The 21,646-nt window shown below is 41.2% G+C and overlaps 1 protein-coding gene across 2 annotated transcripts in view; it reads right to left on the minus strand.

The window, feature by feature from the left end:
* Nucleotides 1-1,070: 1,070 nt before the first annotated feature.
* Nucleotides 1,071-21,646, minus strand: part of Aldh1a7 (aldehyde dehydrogenase family 1, subfamily A7) — a 59,256-nt gene continuing 38,680 nt past the window's right edge. For both annotated transcript variants that reach the window (XM_087593759.1, NM_017272.16), the window contains 3 exons: nucleotides 19,675-19,832; nucleotides 3,929-4,003; nucleotides 1,071-1,615 (listed from right to left, as the gene is read on the minus strand). In XM_087593759.1, coding sequence (XP_087449885.1) covers nucleotides 1,543-1,615; nucleotides 3,929-4,003; nucleotides 19,675-19,832 — 306 coding nt within the window. In that variant the 3' untranslated portion in view covers nucleotides 1,071-1,542. The remainder of the gene's footprint in view (nucleotides 1,616-3,928; nucleotides 4,004-19,674; nucleotides 19,833-21,646) is intronic.

Consider the following 21,646-nt stretch of genomic DNA (forward strand, 5'->3'; position numbering starts at 1 on the left):
TGACAGTAAAAAGGAGGTTTGAAAAAAAACATATGAAACCTACAATTTGTACATCTACTATCTATAAGGATAGGAATACCCTCTTCAAGTTGTTGATCAAGTTGGGAGTCACAAAGAATTCCCAAACAAGACAAGGTATAGCCATTTCTCTCACTGCCTACTGGTACATCATCTTACTGATGAAAATAATACACATTTCAGCCACAGGAGGCTAAGGAATCTGCTGGTATTGACTTAGAAGCCTTCTCCCTGCTGTCTACCTTTCAAAGAAACAGAAAGTGCTATGGACATTATGTGGGAGAAATGTCATCAACACTCCTATGCAGCTGTGAGCCATGTATGTGCTCTAACAAGCTAAGAGGAGGAGTATCAAACTTCCTCCAAAGACTTCTATCTTTGCATATAAATTGGTACATGTCCCAGTCCTCTTTAGGGAAGTTTCCTTTCTAGAGAATGATGATGAATTGAGTTTCAGAATTGGCTAAAGTGCAGAGAATAAATCTCCATGGAGTTCTCAGCCATAAATGGGACTTGCCTATTACATCGCTCTCTCCAAGGCCCAGGGAACATGATGGAAGAGGGCTGGAAATATGACAATGGCTAGAAGTCAAAGATGACCACTAGAAAATAGTGCAGTCTAAATATGACAGATTCATTGTGCTCATGAACTCATGGTGGTTGTGGCTAACTACACAAGACCTGTTCAAGGAAAGGCCACTCAACATTACAGCATGGATGGAGGGAGAGCACAGGGCCATCTTCCTAAGAGGAGCCATTAGCTGCTGATGGCTGCTGGCAGAAGGGAAGGCAGTTTTCAACAGAGGTATGGCTCCTGATAGATTGATAATGCCTCAGTGGATGGCTTTACATTCATGTGCATGCGGACAGCATTACTGGACTCAGTGAGTCACAATAAATGTAAAAGTGTGTGAAATTGGGTGCAGACGTACATGGATGCAGATCTGGGAGGAGTCAGAGGGGCAAGTGGGGTTGTATACGACCACAATACAGAGCACAGATATATGAAATTCTGACAGCATATAAGTTTAAAAAACTGAGGCTGAACAAAATCATGTGAGATTTTGCCTTTATTAAACTTTGCACTCTAATTACAGCTAAGCATTTCATTTGACAAGCAGGTATGTCATTCTAAAAATATTTCACAATACTCAGAACAATAACTCCAAGAACAGTGGCTGACTTTTCAGTTGTGCATGGTGAGTAGTGCAAGAAGTCACCGAGAAACAGAGTTTAAATCACATCAAATGAGGGCTGTAGACAAGTAGCTACAATGAAAAGCACTTTTTCATGACTGGGTTACAAAGAGCATGTACCTAAATGTATCCCTTTCTTCTTGGGTATGTATTAGGGTCATGTATTAGAAGAATTAAACTATACGTTTTCTATGAGTTACAGTAATGCTGATGGATTCCTTATGTTTAAGAAATCAACAGAAGACCCTGTAATAAAACAACCCTCTGCTGGTGATTGTAGGAGACATGTAGCCACTGCTGAGAGTTTCTCGTCACTCTGCTGGCTTCTTTAGGAGTTCTTCTGAGATATTTTCATTGCGACTGTCTTGAGCTCAGTGTATTCATAAACACCCTGTTCACCCCTAGAGAGGGAAGAAAAATTGCCAATAAAAATGATTGCGCAGTGCAGTGTAAGCCTATGAGTTAGTATAATTTGGTGCTGTGTTTTTCTTGCTTATCTGATTAGGAACAATGCAAAATATATACTGAGGACACAGTAGTTCATATTGTTCCTAGCTGACCATAAGCTTTATGACCAAGAAAAACATTCTTATATTTTTGGTTGTAAGCCTAGCCTTTAAAGGCTGAGCCATCTCTCCAGCCCAGAAAAACATTCTTAAACTTGTCTCTTGTTTTAAATAATTAGTTACTTGGTTTATTTTCAGAGAAGATATCTATTGTTTATACTATTATACTTGATCATAATTTTAAATACTGCATAACTCAACCTGATCAGACTTTATCGGATCAATAACTAAGGGAGGTGAGGCTCTTCTTGCACTATATGGTCACTGTAGAGCAGCAGAATAAACCACCAGGGACACTGGAGCCTGCATTCACCATCTGCCTGTCACAGAAGTGGTAGTCATGAGCAGGTAGAGAGTGACCAAGATCCACTTTCATTAAGGGTGTTCTGTTCTTCTAAAGCTGTAGTTTAACAGTATCTTCTGATTCTGGGACACACAGACACCCAATCTTTGTTGGTAGGATTTTTTTTCCTTGTATTCCCTCTTAAGAAGAAAGGAAACTGAAGATTGGCCTGATTCATGCTTTTCAGATCTTAGCTATCTATTACTTAACTTTCCACAATACACTTCTAAGATTTTTAAGTCAACCCCAACTGAACTGATGCTGAGTCAATCCTATCTGTGGGTATCACGATAACTTATAAGGGCCTTATCTGAAACCAATTTTGGAAATTATGATCTGTTTCAACCTGGTGAGTGATTTAGTTTGGAAGGATTGCATTTAGTGATGTTCTGCATAGCTTGGATACGAAGATTAATTTATATGCATATAGGATTATTCTCAGGGTCATAGAACCTATACACGCTTAAGATTACAAAGGAGCTTCACTGTAGTCCTTCCCTACCAGCATTTCTCCTGATTCTGTCATGTGTATCAAATATGTCTCATTATCCTGAGCAATCAGTAATACCCATACATCGATTGTTTTGTGTATAATTTAAACTTCTAAAGGTATCCCTTGAAAATTTCAACAGTGTGTTTTTCAACATAATCGAAGAGCTTGACTAACTCGTCTAAAGTTCATTAAAATGTAGTGTTTTAATAGTTTATCTCAAAGAGGCAGACTAATTAGCCCATAATTTTGTCCAACTTGCTTTCCATTGTATTTGGGGTTATTATAGCACTGAGCACTCCCAGTATTAATATCCTACCAGTATATAGCTGTATTGTTACATTGAGGCTGACCTGAATCATCTTTCTCAGAAATACTGTCCATGTATTATTTTAATGTAGACCAGAGGAGCATCTATCTGCTTACATTTCTCCTTAGCTGAGAAAAATTAATACTTTACTGGCTCTGGCTTCTAAATCTTTTGTACACAAATTGCCTGGGCTAGTCATCAACTTTTGATTCTAAGTCCGTGTATCTATATGAGGTCAAGGTTGCATTTCTAGCAAACCTGCACACAGTGGCTGAGCTTCTCATGACAGTCCACATGATGTCTGTGAGGCTAAGATATGTCTGTCTCTACTAACTGCATAGAAATAGGCCTTAACACAGGGTCAGACAAATGTTTGCTAACTGATTTGACCAATACGGTCAAGAAAATAAAAATGTATCCAAGTTCACCATAGTTAATTCTGTTTGTCTGCCTTTCAGAACGAATCACATTCTACCTCTTGGAAGGAGTCATTATCAGTAATCACCTCAGTAATTCTCTATAGGCATTTGGCAGCAAATGGTTTATTTAACAGACGTTTCATAGCTGTTAGGTAGATGTCACCAGATGTTTATCAGTTTGAGGTCAGGCAACCCTGGTTTACTTAGGAGGTATATTTGTATACCTAGAGTGTTTCAATATTTAACTTCCTGCATCTCAAGATCATGTTTGCCCTTTTCCCTACTTTCAGAAAATGTTTCTTAAATAGCTTCTACTCACATATAGAAGACATAGGTTATTCTAAAAGCAGGCAACAATTTAGTTACCAAGTTGGGGTGTACTTAGCATAGTTGTAGGAGCTTAATAAATTATATGTGATCTGCTATTGCTTTTCTGCACTTAGGGAGAACTTCCAAAATGTAAAATACTATTTGATACTAAATGTGGATGGAGTGTTTGTGAGGTCGTGAAAATAGATCAGTTTCCTGGTAGTGGTACTCCTCTTCACAAACTTGGGCATTTACTGTAATGTAAAGTTTAACTTACATTTCTCGCCCATTTCCAGACATCTTGAACCCACCAAATGGGCACTGGACAGAAAGAGTCAAATAACAATTCACCCTGAAACAGAAAAGAGATAACAATTAACTCATGCTACAACTTCTAAACTGGAAATTTAAATACACAGAAATCGCCTTAAGAATTCCTTCGTTTCAACCTAATATGATCACTGAGATAAAAACCAGTGCTATACTTTATCATGCAAAAATCCTCTACATATTACCTAGAAAGAAATAATACAACTAGGTATGAATAGTTATTTTTAAAAAATTAGCTTGAATCATCACAGAGGGAAGAATCAATGTACCATACATGGAAGTGTTTGAGGAGGGGATTGAATGGCGTTCTCTAATGGCCTCTTTGCAGGAAGCTCTGTGATGATCTTGAAATTTACACACTTAGCAGTCTAAAATCAACTCTATTTAGCAATTATAATATTTATCAATATTTATGTCATCTGTTTTATTCATTGATCAATAGATGGTTTAAACAGAAGCGATAGCAGGAACTGGGTCTAAATATTAAAGCTGGTAATATATTTAGAAATATTTTTAAAGACTTTATTACAGAAAAATAAATATAAAATGGGAATGGAATTCAAGAGAAGCTTAGAAACAGACCAAGATAATGCAGAAGAGTGGTTGGGAGGTGCAATTGCACAATCCAGGAACAATCATTTTAATGGTAATATAGAGAGGATATTTTATATTTTATAGGGCTCCTGTTGACCTATGCCAGATGATTTATAAAAATATGGAGTACACAGCAAGTTTCTAGGAAATGTAGTATATGAATATGTCTGAGTTAGTAACAATGAATTTACCAGTACTTTTATCATAGGGAAAAATCTGTTGATCATTGTTATGCTAAGTAAGTGAGAATTTGATTTATTTCCTTTAAGAAATTTGAGAAGTTTGAGAAGAAATGCAACTTCAAAAAAAAAAAAAACCAACAAGATTTTGAGCTGTAGTGCTTAATGCTAATTGTATATTAACATTATACAGTAGTTTTGAAAAGTTTTATTAAATAAAAGACTTTCACCAGAGAAAATAAAACAGACATACTATGAAATGTTTGATTCACAACCTTATTCCTCAATTGTTTATTTATAAACATTTTTCATTTATCGTGTGTGTGTGTGTGTGTGTGTGTGTGTGTGTGTGTGTGCTTATGCACTGCAAATATATGCACATTTTGAGAAACTAAATGGAGGCTAGAGGTAGTATTCATTTTGTATTAGTTTTTCATTTTCTGTCCATCTTAATTTTTGAGTCTACATCTCCCATCAAGCCTGGAGCTCACCAATTTAGATCAGTTGTCTGACCTGTAAATTCCAGGTGTGCTTCTGGCTATGGCTATGGTCACACTGATAGAAGCACAGGCCAGCATGTGTGGCTTCTCCATGGAAGCTAAAATGAAACATTTTTTATGCTAGCACATCAAGCACTTCCCTTGCTGAATAGTCATCTGCTCAACCCTACATCACTGTATTGAAGCCCTCAGGTGAGGATCCCTTCTCTGAAATCCGGGGAGCACAACTGTTTCAGTTCTGAGTGGGGGTGTATTCAGACTATGAACTACTCACATAGATTTTACTGGTTAAAAAAATCCATATTTCACAATATCAAATTTGAAATTACCCAAAATACAAACATTACAATGCCATATTTCAGAGTATTTTGGATTTGGCATTTTAGTGTTATGCTGTTTAAACTTGTACGTGGCAGAAGTTAAGTTTCTCTTCAGAGTGCTTAAGGTCAGCCTCCCACTTCTATTATGTTTGTATGATCCTGATAAATTACTTAATGTCAAAAGACGCCTGGTAGAGTTGGGGATTTAGCTCAGTGGTAGAGCACTTGCCTAGGAAGCGCAAGGCCCTGGGTTCAGTCCCCAGCTCCGAAAAAAAGAACCAAAAAAAAAAAAAAAAAAAAAAAGACGCCTGGTTTTGTTTTGTGTTTTGTGTTAATCACAGATAAAGTTGGCATAACAAATAGTAGTTGTCAGGTAAGCTATAATGCTGAATTAAGAAACACTTTGCCATGTTTACCGGGAGTCCTAAACCCGCGGATCCGGGCCCGCAGCAGGTCTCTGCTCCCAAACCCCGTGGGAGAGAGACCTCACCGCCTGATCAGGTGGGCACTCCTGAGGCTGCAGAGCAGAAGAGACCACCAACACTGCCCACCCCTGCCCACATTCCTGGCCCAAGAGGAAACTGTATACGGCCTCTGGGTTCCCGTGGGGGAGGGCCTAGGGGCAGCAGGACCCCTGCACCTGAGACACCGACAGAACCTGAAAGGACAGACCAGATAAACAGTTCTCTGCACCCAAATCCTGTGGGAGGGAGAGCTAAACCTCCAGAGAAGCAGACACGCCTGGGAAGCCAGAAGAGACTGCACTCTGCACACATCTTTGACGCCAGAGGAAAACACCAAACGCCATGTGGAAACCTGGTGCACGGAGGCTCCCGGAAATGGCGGCGCAGATCTTCCTGGTTGCTGCCGCCACAGACAGCTCGTAGGCAGCACCCCACGAGCAAACTTGAGCCTCGGGACCACAGGTAAGACCAAATTTGCTGCTGCAAGTGACCTGCCTGGTGAACACCAGACACATGCCCACAGGAACAGCTGAAGGCCTGTAGATAGGAAAAACTACAAACGCGAAAGCAGAACACTCTGTCCCCATAACTGGCTGAAGGAAAACAGGAAAACAGGTCTACAGCACTCCTGACACACAGGCTTATAGGACAGTCTAGCCACTGTCAGAAATAGCAGAACAAAGTAACACTAGAGATAATCTGATGGTGAGAGGCAAGCGCAGGAACCCAAGCAACAGAAACCAAGACTACATAGCATCATCGGAGCCCAATTCTCCCACCAAAGCAAACACGGAATATCCAAACACACCAGAAAAGCAAGATCTAGTTTCAAAACCATATTTGATCATGATGCTGGAGGACTTCAAGAAAGACGTGAAGAACTCCCTTAGAGAACAAGTAGAAGCCTACAGAGAGGAATCGCAAAAATCCCTGAAAGAATTCCAGGAAATCATAAATAAACAAGTAGAAGCCCATAGAGAGGAGTCACAAAAATCCCTCAAAGAATTCCAGGAAATCATAAATAAACAAGTAGAAGCCCATAGAGAGGAGTCAAAAAAATCCCTCAAAGAATTCCAGGAAAACACAATCAAACAGTTGAAGGAATTAAAAATGGAAATAGAAGCAATCAAGAAAGAACACATGGAAACAACCCTGGATATAAAAAACCAAAAGAAGAGACAAGGAGCTGTAGATACGAGCTTCACCAACAGAATACAAGAGATGGAAGAGAGAATCTCAGGAGCAGAAGATTCCATAGAAATCATTGACTCAACTGTCAAAGATAATGTAAAGCAGAAAAAGCTACTGGTCCAAAACATACAGGAAATCCAGGACACAATGAGAAGATCAACCCTAAGTATAATAGGTATAGAAGAGAGTGAAGACTCCCAGCTCAAAGGACCAGTAAATATCTTCAACAAAATCATAGAAGAAAACTTCCCTAACCTAAAAAAAGAGATACCCATAGGCATACAAGAAGCCTACAGAACTCCAAATAGATTAGACCAGAAAAGAAACACCTCCCGTCACATAATAGTCAAAACACCAAACGCACAAAATAAAGAAAGAATATTAAAAGCAGTAAGGGAAAAAGGTCAAGTAACATATAAAGGCAGACCTATCAGAATCACACCAGACTTCTCGCCAGAAACTATGAAGGCCAGAAGATCCTGGACTGATGTCATACAGACCCTAAGAGAACACAAATGTCAGCCCAGGTTACTGTATCCTGCAAAACTCTCAATTAACATAGATGGAGAAACCAAGATATTTCATGACAAAACCAAATCTACACAATATCTTTCTACAAATCCAGCACTACAAAGGATAATAAATGGTAAAGCCCAACATAAGGAGGCAAGCTTTCCCCTAGAAGAAACAAGAAACTAATCGTCTTGGCAACAAAACAAAGAGAAGAAAAGCACACAAACATAACCTCACATCCAAATATGAATATAACAGGAAGCAATAATCACTATTCCTTAATATCTCTCAACATCAATGGCCTCAACTCCCCAATAAAAAGACATAGATTAACAAACTGGATACGCAACGAGGACCCTGCATTCTGCTGCCTACAGGAAACACACCTCAGAGACAAAGATAGACACTACCTCAGAGTGAAAGGCTGGAAAACAACTTTCCAAGCAAATGGTCAGAAGAAGCAAGCTGGAGTAGCCATTCTAATATCAAATAAAATCAATTTTCAACTAAAAGTCATCAAAAAAGATAACGAAGGACACTTCATATTCATCAAAGGAAAAATCCACCAAGATGAACTCTCAATCCTAAATATCTATGCCTCAAATACAAGGGCACCTACATACGTAAAGAAGCCTTACTAAAGCTCAAAACACACATTGCACCTCACACAATAATAGTAGGAGGCTTCAACACCCCACTCTCATCAATGGACAGATCATGGTAACAGAAATTAAACAGAGACGTAGACAGACTAAGAGAAGTCATGAGCCAAATGGACTTAACAGATATTTATAGAACATTCTACCCTAAGCAAAAGGATATACCTTCTTCTCAGCTCCTCATGGTACTTTCTCCAAAATTGAGCATATAATTGATCAAAAAACGGGCCTCAACAGGTACAGAAAGATAGAAATAATCCCATGCGTGCTATCGGACCACCACGGCCTAAAACTGGTCTTCAATAACAATAAGGGAAGAATGCCCACATATTCCCACATAACTCCTAAGGAAATAGAAGCAGTCATTAAAGGTCTCTCAACCAAAAAGAGCCCAGGTCCAGACGGGTTTAGTGCAGAATTCTATCAGACCTTCATAGAAGACCTCGTACCAATATTATCCAAACTATTCCACAGAATTGAAACAGATGGAGCACTACTGAATTCCTTCTATGAAGCCACAATTACTCTTATACCTAAACCACACAAAGACCCAACAAAGAAAGAGAACTTCAGACCAATTTCCCTTATGAATATCGATGTAAAAATACTCATTAAAATTCTGGCAAACCGAATCCAAGAGCACATCAAAACAATCATCCACCATGATCAAGTAGGCTTCATCCCAGGCATGCAGGGATGGTTCAATATACGGAAAACCATCAACGTGATCCATTATACAAACAAACTGAAAGAACAGAACCACATGATTATTTCATTAGATGCTGAGAAAGCATTTGACAAAATTCAACACCCCTTCATGATAAAAGTCCTGGAAAGAATAGGAATTCAAGGCCCATACCTAAACATAGTAAAAGCCATATACAGCAAACCAGTTGCTAACATTAAACTAAATGGAGAGTAACTTGAAACAATCCCACTAAAAACAGGGACTAGACAAGGCTGCCCCCTCTCTCCCTACTTATTCAATATAGTTCTTGAAGTTCTAGCCAGAGCAATCAGACAACAAAAGGAGGTCAAGCGGATACAGATCGGAAAAGAAGAAGTCAAATTATCACTTTTTGCAGATGATATGATAGTATATTTAAGTGATCCCAAAAGTTCCACCAGAGAACTACTAAAGCTGATAGACAACTTCAGCCAAGTGGCTGGGTATAAAATTAACTCAAATAAATCAGTAGCCTTCCTCTACACAAAAGAGAAACAGGCCAAGAAAGAAATTAGGGAAACGACACCGTTCATAAGAGACCCAAATAATATAAAATACCTCGGTGTGACTTTAACCAAACAAGTAAAAGATTAGTACGATAAGAACTTCAAGACTCTGAAGAAAGAAATTGAAGAAGTCCTCAGAAGATGGAAAGATCTCCCATGCTCATGGATTGGCAGGATTAATATAGTAAAAATGGCCATTTACCAAAAGCGATCTACAGATTCAATGCAATCCCCATCAAAATAACAATCCAATTCTTCAAAGAGTTAGACAGAACAATTTGCAAATTCATCTGTAATAACAAAAAACCCAGGATAGCTAAAATTATCCTCAACAATAAAAGGACTTCAGGGGGAATCACTATCCCTGAACTCAAGCAGTATTACAGAGCAATAGTGATAAAAACTGCATGGTATTGGTACAGAGACAGACAGATAGACCAATGGAACAGAATCGAAGACCCAGAAATGAACCCACACACCTATGGGCACTTGAGTTTTGACAAAGGAGCCAAAACCATCAAATGGAAAAAAGATAGCATTTTCAGCAAATGGTGCTAGTTCAACTGGAGGTCAACATGTAGAAGAATGCAGATCGATCCATGCTTATCACCCTGTACTGAAGAGTTAAATTTCAAAAATTAGTCATAAACAAGGTCCGGACTACCTAAGGGAGACTATAGGGCTTGCCAGACCATTTGGAGCTGAAGAGTTAAAATAAAAACTTCATAAAAACTGCAAAAGAACAGCAGATAAGGGGGCAGGACAGAGCTGGCCTGAGATGTGCCCGGCCAAGCCTAAAAGCAAGGTCGAGGGATTGTTCCAGGGACTGGCAGCCACCATCTCCTTTGAGTTGGGGGCCATCCGGACGGATGACTCCCTGCTCTACAGATAAAGATAAGAGGGATTGTTCCAGGAAGGGGGGGGGTCATCCGGACGGATGACTCCCTGCTCTACAGATAAAGATAAGAGGGATTGTTCCAGGAAGGGGGGGGGGCATCTGGACAGATGACTCCCTGCTCTACAGATAAAGATAAGACGTTCTCCTATATTGAGAACACCCCAGCCCGCACGTACTGATTGCAGATGAGACCTTGTACCCATTTCCCTTGCTGATAACCACGTGAAACCCCCTGGCTTCTCCTATATAAACCCCTGCCTGAAGAGGCTCGGGGTCGATTCCTCTGTCTCCTGTGTGAGATACGTGTCGACCCGGGATCTCACTAAGACCCGGGATCTCGTTAATAAAGCTACCTCCTGCTGTTACATCAAGAATGGCTACTCGTGATTCCTGGGGGCACCCCATCCCACGATTGGAGCGAGAGACACGTCCCCCCGTTTAGGGATATGCTCTTTCATATGGGGGCTCGTCTGGGATCGGAGTGTGACCCCCCCCCGGAACCCCGAATGCCACTTGGAGGTACGTTAGTGTGAGTGCTGGAAAGCGGCTGCTGTGTGTGTGTGTGTGTGTGTGTGTGTGTGTGTGTGTGTGTGTGTGTGTGAGTGTACATGGTTTTTGTGCTGTAAATTGTGTCTTTTTCGGTACCGGTTTTAAGTTTGAGTGCACTCGGGTGGATGAAAGATTCCCACCCTGTATAGGCGCCTGAGAGTTGATGCAGGATTCCTACTCTGAGAGCAGATGCAGGATTCCTGCTCCAAACAACCACCCTTCTTAATTTTTTTTTGAAAGCGCACAGGGGGACGCCCCAATTGCGCAGGTTCTGAGACATGTGAGAGATATTCTGCGAGCCAGCCTTTGTCGGGAGGACCCGGCAACTGGCAGTCAAATAGATCTGACTGTGTTTGAAATCTTAGACTGACAATTGTGTTTGAACTGTTTGCTTTGCTTGTCGAAGAGTTTTACTTGGTCCCCTTAATGCTTAGTGAGTAAGGAATTTAATTTTGTGGACCCCGCTCTAGTGGCGGTGTGTTGGTTGATAGCCAACGTTAATTTTTTTTAAAACATAGTGTTTTATCTGTGCTTGTGCTCGCAGCCCACACAATAGGGGAAAGGGAAAATGGCTGTGGAGCTACTGCAGCGAGCATGGAGACTTCCCAAGTCTCACCCAATTTTTCTGGCTCTTGAAGAGCTGTTTAAAAGAAAAAGGCTTAAGGTAAAAAGAAACACTATAGAGAGATTTCTTAGTGAATTGCTACATCTTGGTCCGCTGTCTCTGGAAATCTCATGGTAGACAGCTGTGATAAGCTGGGAAAGATTTAAATTTTGCTTGGGAGCAAAGAACCTTAAAGGGACAGGCTACATTAGAAATGCTACAGGAGGAACTATCTGAAAAGGCTGAGAGCGAGGTGGGAGAGGACTCTAAGAAAAACAAGAACAAGAAGGAATTTCTGACATTTGCTCACAGAAGGAGAGCGCTCATTAAGAGAAGTTCTTTAAGGAAGCCTGCCTTATCTGCTGGCCCTATTCCGAGAGAGAAGTCAGTCTCCAACATTAAATTACTTTTCTCATTAGTCATCATTAACATGGAGAGTGTCTTTGATCCTATTCCCACAGCAGCCAGTTCCTGCCCCTGTGGTCAAAATGCCCCAGGTTGGGGGACAAAAAGAGCCCCTAAAATAGTTTCAAAGAATCTACAGCAAACTGTGAAAAAACTTTGTTTTGCCAATCAAGATTTAGAATTCAAGCTTTGGCGGTGGCCAAGGTCAGGATTAATGTTTTCTTTTCCATGGGCCTTTAACCCAGTGAGACAGTTTGGTAAAGGGCTACTACTGAGGTCCTGATAGCCCCAGGTGAACTGGTTACAATTCTTTTGTCAGCCATCTGGCATCTAGTACCCAGGTTCTAACCATCTCTCCATCCTTTTGTTATTAGTTGTTACTAGAAGCCTGGTGTCATTTGGAGGCTGGTTCTCGTGAGAGGCAAAGCCACAGAGCTGACACTGAAGAGAGATACTCCTTGAGAGAAAATCTAAGCTTGTGCTTATTTGTACAATGGCCTTTTTGTCCAAGAAGTCCTCCTGGTTTAGCTGTGTGACTAAATGCTGTTTGCCCTCTTCAGTAGACCTCTATTCTCAAGATTCTCTTGTTTTCTCACCATCCCATTTGAGATGCTTGTTAGTAACTGTTACAGGTCTTCTTTACTACCAAGGAAAGACGGAATCCTACTGGAGGCCAGAAAGAATGTTCCAGACATGGATGGAAGGCCCTCACTTCTGCCTGTTAACTTCAATACGCCTAAAGGTAGGGAGTACCAGGTCTGCCGCTGGGCTCCAAGGGTGGGTCTCTGAGGGGCTAGAAAATGCCCCACCAATCTGGCTAAGATAAGGAAAAGATATAAAGAAAAAAATTACAGAAATTTAAAGGGTTAAGCTAAGTTGCTGAGAGTTAGTGTAAGTTACAGAAAAAGTAAAGTTAAAGTGTGGTTAAGTGGACAGCATCTAATAGCTATAAAAGAAGATACAGAAGATATGAGAGAGACTGTGGAAGAGAAAGAGAAAAAAAGATAAAAAGAACAGGAAGCTAGAGAAGAAAAGAGACAAAAAGAGGAGGTTAAAGAGCTAAAGAGAGATAAGAGACAAGAGAGAAACATATACTGGCCACAGTAGTTAGGGAACCTAGGAAGATAGTACCTGGTAACAGAAGAGAATACCTGGCTAAAGATCAATGTGCCTAATACAAAGAAAAAGGACACTGGGTCAGGGACTGCCCAAGAAGAACAAGGGGGGTCTCTGGAGAGCTTCTTGGTCCTAGAGTGCTGGCTATGTACAGAGATAGAAGAGAAGTGTGGATACAGGGACCCAATGCTCTGTGCTCCTATGCCCCCCCCCCAGTGGGCCAATATCCAAAGACCTTGAGTACAAGGGGCTACTGACAACAAACAATACTTATGGACTGCCCGAAGAACAGTGGACCTTGGCGTGGGCTGGGTAACCCACTTGTTCATGGTCATCCCTGACTGCCCCTATCCCTTGCTTCTGAGAAATTTGCTCTCCAAAATGGCTTGCGTGGACTGAAATGGCTGGGTGAGGCCATGTATATGCATATCTACAGACTATGTATGTAGAGCTTAAGACCTGTCTCAGTGCACCAGTACCTGATGCTGAGAGATGTGTGGCTTAGTCCTGTTCTGCCTGGAACACATCACTCCTGCCAGCCGGGCACTAACAATTATCACCCAATCCAGGACTTAAACTGTGGTAGAGTGGCTGATGTTTTGCCTTTAAATGAAATGTCCCAGAAGATGGGACCACTGGTCAGCTGCCATGGACTAGATTCTCCACCTGTTGGGGACAATCTGGTCACCTTGCTGCCCAATCCTGACCTGGAGCCACTGCAACATGAGTGTCAAGCACTGGCAGAAGCCCATGGGTAGAGAAAAGACCTCTGCGACTGGTTGATTGACCCCTGCTGAAACAGGGGTCTACCTTGTCTACAGATGGGAACAGTTCCCTTCATGAGGGTCAGAGATAAGTGGGTGCTGCCATGGTGGACAACACAGTGTCATCTGGGATGGCTGAACCTCAACCCCCCCAGCACATCAGTGCCGCAGATGCCTTTGCCATCTCTTAGATGCCCTGGTGAAGCCAGCAACTGTGAGTACTATTCATTGCCCAGGACATCAGGAAGGAAGAGATTCAGTGACATGGGACAGTAACAAAGCAGATAAAGTGGCTCGGGAAATGGCTATACAGGAGCCTATCCTGGTTACAGGCCTACAAGAGATAGCCACTGGGAACTGGGATTGGACTAAGGGATGGCCTCACTTAGAATGTACAACAGAAGAAAAGGCCCAAACTGCTTTAAAAAAAAAAGACAGTGACACACTTGAGAAAGCTATACTCCTCAAAGAACAAAAAAAGACTCACTTTGCCAAATACAGAAATAGACTCATTTAAGAGATAAAAAGTTTGTCCAAGTAGTTAAGTGTATGTAATAGACTTTAAGATTTTAGCCAGAGAGACAGTAAAAAGTATAAGGTATGTCAATAAGTGAATACTTAACAAGCAAACAGGGCAAAGAGACCTAGAGAGTTTAGTGAAAAGTCGAAGTGAACTTCACTGAGACAAAACCAGAAAAATATGATCACAAGTGTCTCCTAGTGCTTGTAGATACTTTTTCAGGAATAGATAGAAGCTTTCCTCACCAAACGAGAGACGGCCTCTACAATCATCAAGAAGATACTGGAAGAAATCTTCCCCAGGTCTGGAATGTCCAAGGTAATCTGGTCAGACAACGGCCCTACTTTCGTTGCCAAGGTAAGCCAGGGTGTGGCCATATATTTAGAGGTCGATTGGAAATTACATTATATTTACAGACCTCAAAGTTCAGGACAGGTAGAATAAAAAAATAAGACTAAAAGAGACCCTGTTCAAATTGACCATGGAGACTGGCGCAGACTGGGTGACACTCCTTCCCTCTTGCTCTCTTCAGAGCAAGAAATACCCCTTCCAGACTCAGCTTTACCCCCTTTGAGATCTTATATGGGGCCTCAGCTCCTCTGACTGTATTAGATGTTGTTACTGAACCAACATGTCATAGTAATAATAATTTGTATGCCAGGCTAATAGACCTACAGGTGATACAGAAAGAAATCTGCTCACAGCTGACAGCAGCCTATGCCCCCGGGACCCCTGAGACATTTCATCAGTTCCAGGTCGGAGACTGCAGCTACACTGAGCCCAGACACTCGAGCCTCACTAGAAAGGACCATACTTGGTGCTACTGACCACCCTGACAGCCATCAAGACCCAGCCCTCACCAACAGCGAACTAGCTGTTGGGGCTGAGAGCTGGGACCTAGAGGAACACTCAGATCTTCAAAAAGCTCCCTAGACTTAAGTGACTGGGAGGTTGCTATAATGCTCACTTGAGTGTGCTTTGGAAACAAAAATTTCATATTTGCCCTGGGTTCCATCGGGATAGGTGAGGAGATAGACTTGATTTAACATTACATATGTTAGTACTCCTAACACTCCTTGAGACTGTGCCTCAGGAATCACAATCTGTATAAGTTTAAAAGTTCTGAAAGCTGGTCATGACCTTGGTGTATAGGTTTAGATAGTGTCCAGATTAGAATCCTGATGCTAAAGACTTAATAAGACACAAAAGAGAGTTAAAAATTATTTAAGGCTATGTGCTGCTTTGAAGAAAAAAATGTTGTTTTTACCTCGATCACTCAGGGACCATTAAAGATTCTATGGCTAAACTTAGAGAGAGGCTAGACAAGAGACGACGAGAATGAGAAGCCACTGATAGCTGGTTGCAACGCTGGTTCAATAGGTCCCCATGGCTTACCACCCTGTTGTCAGCCTTAGCCGGTCCCTTGATCATCCTCCTCCTTTTGCTCACTTTTGGGCCATGCATCATTAATCGCCTGCCTTTTAGCTTTTGTCAGGGAACGAATTAGTGCTGTACATGTCCTCATGTTAAGACAACAGTATCAGGCTGTACGGGGTGAAGAGCCTCTAGATGCTGAACTCATCATGTAGTTATAAGATTAGAACTATTCACAAAAAGTAGAGGGAAATTAAGAGTTAAATTTCAAAAAGTTAGTCATAAACAAGGTCCGGACTACCTAAGGGAGACTATAGGGCTTGCCAGACCATTTGGAGCTGAAGAGTTAAAATAAAAACTTCATAAAAACTGCAAAAGAACAGCAGATAAGGGGGCAGGACAGAGCTGGCCTGAGATGTGCCCGGCAGCCACCATCTCCTTTGAGTCAGGGGCCATCCAGGCGGATGACTCCCTGCTCTACAGATAAAGATAAGAGGGATCGTTCCAGTAAGGGGGGCGGCATCCGGACGTATGACTCCCTGCTCTACAGATAAAGATAAGACGTTCTCCTATATTGAGAACACCCCAACCCGCACGTACTGATTGCAGATGAGACCTTGTACCCATTTCCCTTGCTGATAACCACGTGAAACCCCCTGGCTTCTCCTATATAAACCCCTGCCTGAAGAGGCTCAGGGTCGATTCCTCTGTCTCCTGTGTGAGATACGTGTCGACCCGGGATCCCGCTAAGACCCGGGATCTCGTTAATAAAGCTACCTCCTGTTGTTATATCAAGAATGGCTACTCGTGATTCCTGGGGGAACCCCATCCCACGATTAGAGCGAGAGACACGTCCCCCGTTTAGGGGTACACTCTTTCAGTACAAAGCTTAAGTCCAAGTGGATCAAGGACCTCCACATCAAACCAGATACACTCAAACTAATAGAAGAAAAACTAGGGAAGCATCTGGAACACATGGGCACTGGAAAAAATTTCCTGAACAAAACACCAATGGCTTATGCTCTAAGATCAAGAATCGACAAATGGGATCTCATAAAACTGCAAAGCTTCTGTAAGGCAAAGGACACGGTGGTTAGGACAAAACGGCAACCAACAGATTGGGAAAAGATCTTTACCAATCCTACAACAGATAGAGGCCTTATATCCAAAATATACAAAGAACTCAAGAAGTTAGACCGCAGGGAAACAAATAACCCTATTAAAAAATGGGGTTCAGAGCTAAACAAAGAATTCACAGCTGAGGAATGCCGAATGGCTGAGAAACCCCTAAAGAAATGTTCAACATCTTTAGTCATAAGGGAAATGCAAATCAAAACAACCCTGAGATTTCACCTCACACCAGTGAGAATGGCTAAGATCAAAAACTCAGGTGACAGCAGATGCTGGCGAGGATGTGGAGAAAGAGGAACACTCCTCCATTGTTGGTGGGATTGCAGACTGGTAAAACCATTCTGGAAATCAGTCTGGAGGTTCCTCAGAAAATTGGACATTGAACTGCCTGAGGATCCAGCTATACCTCTCTTGGGCATATACCCAAAAGATGCCTCAACATATAAAAGAGACACGTGCTCCACTATGTTCATCGCAGCCTTATTTATAATAGCCAGAAGCTGGAAAGAACCCAGATGCCCTTCAACAGAGGAATGGATACAGAAAATGTGGTACATCTACACAATGGAATATTACTCAGCTATCAAAAACAACGAGTTTATGAAATTCGTAGGCAAATGGTTGGAACTGGAAAATATCATCCTGAGTGAGCTAACCCAATCACAGAAAGACATACATGGTATGCACTCATTGATAAGTGGCTATTAGCCCAAATGCTTGAATTACCCTAGATGCCTAGAGCAAATGAAACTCAAGACAGATGATCAAAATGTGAATGCTTCACTCCTTCTTTATTAGGGGAACAAGAATACCCTTGGCAGGGAATAGAGAGGCAAAGATTAAAACAGACACAGAAGGAACACCCATTCAGAGTCTGCCCCACATGTGGCCCATGCATATACAGCCATCCAATTAGACAAGATGGATGAAGCAAAGAAGTGCAGACCGACAGGAGCCGGATGTTGATCTCTCCCGAGAGACACAGCCAGAATACAGCAAACACAGAGGCGAATGCCAGCAGCAAACCACTGAATTGAGAATAGGACCCCCGTTGAAGGAATCAGAGAAAGAACTGGAAGAGCTTGAAGGGGCTCACAACCCCATATGTACAACAATGCCAAGCAACCAGAGCTTCCAGGGACTAAGCCACTACCTGAAGACTATACATGGACTGACCCTGGACTCAGACCTCATAGGTAGCAATGAATATCCTAGTAAGAGCACCAGTGGAAGGGGAAGCCCTGGGTCCTGCTAAGACTGAACTCCCAGTAAACTAGATTGTTGGGGGGAGGGCGACAAGGGGGGGAGGGTGGGGAGGGGAACACCCATAAGGAAGGGGAGGGGGAGGGGGATATTTGCCCGGAAACCGGTAAAGGGAATAACACTTGAAATGTATATAAGAAATACTCAAGTTAATAAAAAAAAATACATAATTGAAAAAAAAAGAAAGAAAGAAACACTTTGCAACTTTGTGCCAATAGTTCCTAAATGATGACGCTTACTTTGCTAGGAGGAAAAGATTCTTCAAGCTATCAAGTGCCTGATCGTCCTTAAGCGAATGAGGTGAGAGAATGAAAATAGCTGTCTGTAGCTGTGATTGAGGGAAGCAAGGCTTGGTGAGACAAGGGTGCTGAGGAAAGAGTCCAGAAGTGGAGCACAGCCTTTGAGAGGCACAACCAGAAACTGGAATTAAAGTTAAATTATAAAAATCAAATAACAAGGGCTGGAGCATTAATTTAGTGGTTAAGAGCACTGGTTGCTCTTCCAAAGGTCCTGAGTTCAATTCCCAGCAACATGACTTGGAGGATGATCTGATGTCCTCTTCTGGTGTAGAGGAAGACAGCTTATTCATATACATTAAATAAGTAAATAAATCTTAAAACTAAAAATAATCAAAGAACAGTCTAAGTCAAGAGCTAGAAAAAAGGGTGGAGAGATGACTTAGAGTTAACAATACTTGCTGCTCTCCCAGTACCCACATTCTCAGGGCTTGCAACTGTCTATGACCGCTGTTCCAACTAATCTCATGGCTTTTTCTAGCTTCTGCGTACCCCAGGGACTCACATGATGCACAGATACGTGTGCAAGCCAAACACCCATACACATAATTCATTTTTATAAAGAATAGCATCATACCCATCCCAGCTACTCGGGAGCATGATGTAGGAAGGTAAGAAATCCAAGGCTAGTGGTGGCCACAGAGGGAGTTCAAGGACAGATTGAGCAAAAAAATGAGTTCCTGTTTCATATTAAAAAGCATAAAGTAGACCAGGATATATACGCACTCAGCTAATGTATCACCTTAGGCTTAACATTAAGTATGATAAGTTGATAAGTAACAATAATAACTTCTTTAAAGTCCCAATATAAATTGTCGAATGTAAAGTTGACTATGACAGAATTATTCCTTCATCTCACATATAGATAGCAGAGTGCCAATTGCAATATGTGTGTGTGTGTGTGTGTGTATGTGTGTGTGTGTGTGTATAGCTATAAAATGGTCAATGTTCTACATAAGTAATTTGAAAAGCTGGATGATGATAATCTTTCATTTTATTTATAGAAACTACCTTTTTAACCAGTCAGATAATTTCTATGAAAATTCAAGTCTAGAGGAGGTCAATTCCCCTGCCGTGTGGCTGACACAGGAAGGGCACATCTTACTGCAGCTGCACTTACCACACTGTCCCGGCCTGCAGAGCAGAAGACACAGTGATGGCCCTGTCCAGGTCTTTTGTGAAGACTCCTGCTGCTAGACCATAGGGAGTATTGTTGGCTCTCTTGATCACATCATCTATGGACTTAAACTTCATGATTTGTTGCACTGGTCCAAATATCTACCGAAGAATGACAGAAAAATAGGTTAACAGTATAGAGACTACATATGCTTTAAACACATGCATAAGCTTGCCTAGAAACCATTCTACGTTAACTAAGGTGCTGTCTTCCATCTAAGACCGATGTGTAAGAGTTAGAATAGGTGGTCATGGCTAGTGAACATAAAAAGAGGTTGTTATCATGGGTGACATTCTATGTGGAGTAGACACCAGTTGTTACAGCAGCATTCATTCTCATATCCTGCTCCAGAACTGCCCAAAATGGAAGGACTGAACAGCAACTCCCTAACTGCATTATTTTCTTATAAACATCTTAAAACTTAACTCCAGTTTTCTTCATTGTTTAAGTTAATGCACAAGATAACAAGACCAAAAAAGCAGTGCTTTGCTCTGATAGTAATCAATAGACAATGATTGAGAACAATGTTTATGTTTTAAATACCAATATATAGATGATTTAAATATCATTCATTTTTATATGTGGATATATTTGAGATTATAAAACTTGGCTAAAATAACACATAGCACAAGTTTTTATTCAGATTCTACTAGTCACCCAACCATATACAACATTACCAACAAAGAAACAAACAACCAAACAAAAGACTTACTACTGGAAGCCTAACTCCAGAATCATCCTTTCTAACCAAAAACCAAGTCTCTGTCAGGGGCTAGAGTAACAGAACAGGAAAGAAGAGTCCTGGTTTGTCTCATCCAATATGAATCAGCCCTTCACTTCTACTGGAATCTCGTCAGTAACACTCACAGGCAACTCAGTTGATATCTCACCCTCCAGGTAAGAGGAAACTCTTGGATTTTCTCTAGATATCTGTATTTTAGATATACAAAATGTCTATCTAAATTTCAGTGTTTTAGAAAGATGACAATCAAAATTAAAGAAAGGAGAGGCTTCATTGAATGCTAATACAATGTCCTTGGAAATGTGAACATGAATTGGTAAAAACTGGCTCTGAGTCCATCTGTGTGGTATAAATCAGTTAGTGAATGTCACCTGAAGGCTAAGGACAGAACCTGAGATTCTAAACTCTGTCATGTCCCTGTAACTCGGAAGCACAGCACTGTGAACATTGGAAATGGGAAGCAGGGAGAGCAGAGCTATGGTGGGTTTACACAGAATTGCTACAACTTAGGTGCCATGGTGTAGACTCTGACTCCTATTTTAAAGCAGCAAGCGAGCTATTCTATTGTGTTCAGTAGAAGAAGGTGATAAATGTTTCCTTGAGTGAAGACTAGTTTCTGCTTTACTGTCTCTACTGACCTTGTTAATCAAGCTCAACAAGAACAATAATACTAATCAAAGAAGAATTGTCCAATAAGTACAGGAATTTAGATGCAGTTGGGGAGCAAATTCATGCAGACAACCTAGGAACGGTGGATGATCCACGTACTTATGATTTTTATTTCTGATCTTTATATTTATTTCCTTTTCTCGCAAAGCTAAATATTCCCATTATCTCTTTATTTGTTGATATTCTGAAGGTAACAAAAATAACCTCTGCCACATCAGGGACATGAGTACAAATTCGTTGAATAGGAAATTGTGATTTCATTTATTTGAGTAATAGTATCTTCTTTTGGGGGTGTAGTACATGACACTTCCATTGTTCATGTGCACGAATCATTGCTTATACTAAAAGCGCTCAGATTTGTGAAGAATACTAGTTGTCATTGTAATCACAAACTAGTTCTTCCTATTTATATATTGAATATGTGGGTACCATCTATATTGATGCTCCTTAGATTGTGTCCTAGGAATCACCCTCATTTCCCTTACAAAGTCAGTCCACTCTTTC

Source organism: Rattus norvegicus, chromosome 1, assembly GCF_021556685.1.
Source record: "Rattus norvegicus strain SHRSP/BbbUtx chromosome 1, alternate assembly SHRSP_T2T, whole genome shotgun sequence".
Lineage (NCBI taxonomy): Eukaryota > Metazoa > Chordata > Mammalia > Rodentia > Muridae > Rattus > Rattus norvegicus.